The 3,719-nt window shown below is 33.9% G+C and overlaps 1 protein-coding gene across 1 annotated transcript; it reads left to right on the plus strand.

The window, feature by feature from the left end:
* Positions 1–271: 271 nt before the first annotated feature.
* LOC102669768 (3-ketoacyl-CoA synthase 19) lies at positions 272–2,097 on the plus strand. The gene has a single exon (XM_041013486.1). The coding sequence runs from the start codon at positions 351–353 to the stop codon at positions 1,806–1,808; it is 1,458 nt and encodes a 485-aa protein (XP_040869420.1). The 5' UTR covers positions 272–350; the 3' UTR covers positions 1,809–2,097.
* The last annotated feature ends 1,622 nt before the right edge of the window (positions 2,098–3,719 follow it).

Below are 3,719 nucleotides of genomic sequence, written 5' to 3' on the forward strand. Positions count from 1 at the left end.
TGAAAAGTAAATAGAAAAGACCAGAGATCGCCACAACAACTCACACTAATATTTATTTGCCCAAAGTAATAAACCAATCTTTCATTTTTAAGAATGAGAGAGAGAGCACTCACTATTCACAGTCAATATCGACTGGTTAAGAGTTGTCTGTAGGGCACACCCACACCCTCCTCACGCAACTTGTAAAATTGTGAGTGACGTACAACTAGCATATTACACACAAACACGTGGCCCTTGGTGTGTGTGTATATATATATATATATATAGATGCATTTGCACTTGAAGCAACCACAATTACAAACATATATCCCTATTCTTCTCTCCTCATATTACCCTTCTTTCTTATATCGATGGATCTTTTGTTCTTATGCCTCCTTCCCTTCTTATTGTACTCTTTCTTTACCTTCTACAAGTTGATTATTCTTCAACGTAGATCAGGACAAGCATGCTACATGTTGGCTTACGAGTGCTTTATGCCCCCAGAAGACACGAAACTCGACACGAACTCCGCAGCAAAAATCGTGCTACGAAATAGAAAGCTGAGGTTGGAGGAGTTAAGGTTCCTCCTGAAAACCATCGTGAGTTCTGGTATTGGGGAGAACACTTACTGCCCCAGAACCGTTCTGGAAGGGAGAGAAGAGTGTCCAACTCTGAAGGACACGTACGAGGAGATAGACGAGATCATGTTCGATACACTGGACAACCTCTTCAAGAAGACAGGAATTCGTCCCTCGGAGGTAGACATCCTTGTGGTGAACGTGTCCTTGTTCTCCCCAGCACCTTCTCTCACAGCACGCATCATAAACAGGTACAAGATGAGGGAGAACATCAAGGCCTTCAACCTTGCCGGAATGGGGTGCAGTGCGAGCGTTGTTGCTATCGATGTCGTGCAACAGCTTTTCAAGACTTACGAGAACTCCGTTGGGGTTGTTGTGAGCACTGAGGATCTCGGTGCGCATTGGTACTGCGGAAGGGACAAGAAAATGATGCTTTCTAACTGTCTCTTTCGCTCTGGTGGCTGCTCCATGATGTTTACGAACAAGGCTTCTCTCAAGAGCCGTGCGATATTGAAACTGAAGCACATGGAGAGGACTCAGTATGGTGCTGATGATGAGGCTTACAACTGCTGCATACAGATGGAGGATGAGTTAGGGTATTCAGGTTTTCTCCTCACCAAGAGTCTTGTGAAGAGTGCTGCTCAAGCCTTGACGGTGAATCTTCAAGCGATGGCGCCAAATATTCTGCCACTGTGGGAAATGGTGAGGTTCTTTTTTGCATCTATATGGTATAGTGGGATGAAGAAGAGGGAGCTGCTACCCTTTGTCACTGGGATGGTTCTTGGAAAGGGTAATAAGAAGAAGACAAAGTTGAATGTGTTGGGAGGGGGTTTGAATTTCAAAGCTGGGATAGAGCACTTTTGTGTGCACCCTGGTGGGAGGGCAGTTATTGATGGGGTTGGTAAGGGTTTAAGGCTCAATGAATATGACCTTGAGCCTGCAAGGATGGCACTTCACCGTTGGGGTAACACTTCTGCTGGTGGACTTTGGTATGTTTTAGGGTACATGGAGGCCAAGAAGAGGCTCAAGAAGGGGGATAGGATCCTCATGATTAGTCTTGGAGCTGGGTTCAAGTGCAACAACTGTGTTTGGGAGGTCATGAGGGACTTGTCTGATACTAATGTGTGGAAGGACTGCATAGAAACTTACCCTCCAGACACACTAAACAACCCTTTCAAGGAAAAGTATGATTGGATCAATGATGAATATCTTAGCTTTGTGAGGTTGGATTTTAGCAGGATGGTCCTTTAGGAGGGGTACAGAGAGGGGGGGGGGGGGGGGGGGGGGTTCCTTAAAAAAAAAAAAAAAAAGGAAAGAATATAAACTCTAGACTATACAGGTTATTTAAATTAGGAAGATGTGGATGTCATCATGCTAATTTCCTGCAGCTTTTTAAATATTTGTTCACGTTCATGTTTAAACACAGTTCTTTTTATCTGGTTAGAGGAGGAAAAACAAGTGTAGAGTTGATTTGTTGACAAAGCTTCTTCAAAATCATGTACTATTGTGCTATTGGTGAAATAAAGTTTCATGTCATTAATGTGGGTTTGATTTTGTTCTCAACTGGGGTTGCTGACTTGCTTGTAGAACCTAAATTTCTGCATGGCTGTCGCTTCTTCAAAATGCATTTTTCCAATGAGTTTCTTTGTTTAATTTTTTTTGTTGGTGCTGTTAACTATTCCGTCGGCCCCTGATATAATGATAATAAGAATGAAGATTTTTTTCTTATAAGATTATCTTTTAATTTATGGTTATATTAATTATTATTTTTTATACATTCTTACTTAATTATTGTTTCTTCAAATATTAATGAAAAATAATTTTAAAATAATAATATAAATAATTAATAAATTTAATATAGTTGACTAATTTTTTTTTAAGAAACGTGAATTAACTGAGTTAGTAAGTAGTACTACTCTTAGGGTTAGGGTTAGGGTGTGTATTTTCTTGTTTGGAACTTAAAACCATGGTTTGAGTATATCTTTACCCTTACTTTAAGGAAACAAACAAAATGATTAAATAAGAAATTAATGAGCTAATTTTCTGTCACGTTTAGCGAAAAAGAGTAAGGAAAATGATTTTTGAACAGTTTTTTAAACGCCTAACATGTTACCCATCATTATAGAAAACTAGTCAGTCATTTGTGCATGGATCGCTCTGTGCTAATTTTTTTTGTTTTTGTTTTTGTTTTAGCACTGAAATTATACTTAGATTAAAGATTTAGATTATGTAAAAAAGTATAAAAATTGTAAGAAAAAATATACAAAATTATTTGTGTTATTTTTTCTAAACTACTTTTTAATGAATAAAAAGAATTTGATCCTTTTCATTACTAAAATAAAGGAAAAATTTTATTTCTACTTCCTTTACATTACACATGGCTATTACGGTTGGTATGTCATGTCCCATGTATATCTCCTGTAGTTTTATTTTTCTAAGTTTTCAAAATTTTCATTTTAGCCATGTTTAAGTAACGTGTCAATAATATAGGATAATTAAAGTCATTTAATTAGATGAATAATTCATTTATTCAAAAAATGAATAAAAATGATTTATAAATTTTGATAATTTTACCCTTTACAATTATAATTTAATAGATGAATAACATGTGTACAAATTATATTGTTATTCAATCATAAAATTATCATATATGATAAATTTATTAATTTTTATAATTATTTTATAAGTTATATTTGAAAAAAATTTACAATTTATTAATGATACCAAATATTTTACAGAAATCAAATTTTGAATTATCTTTCGTATAAAAATTTTAATACTTCTAAGACTGATGTAGTTATTATTATATTTGATTTCTGATTTGGATAAGTAGGTCATCCTGAGATATTAAAACATTTTAACAAATTATACTTTTTTATACATTTATATACTCTTTTAAAATGATTATAATTGACTTATAAAATTTGATAATTTTACTCTTTTCAACTATAATTTAATAAATGAATAATATGTGCACAAATTATATTGTTATTTAATTATAAAATGATCATATATGATAAATTTATTTTTTATAATAATTAATTTATAAGTTATATTGAAAAAAATGATTAATTAATGATATTTTTTTTTACATAAATCAAACTTTTGAATTAATGATAGAAGAAAATATAAGCGCTACTAATAAAAACAAATTATATTTCC

Source organism: Glycine max, chromosome 20 (genome assembly GCF_000004515.6).
Source record: "Glycine max cultivar Williams 82 chromosome 20, Glycine_max_v4.0, whole genome shotgun sequence".
Classification (NCBI taxonomy): domain Eukaryota; kingdom Viridiplantae; phylum Streptophyta; class Magnoliopsida; order Fabales; family Fabaceae; genus Glycine; species Glycine max.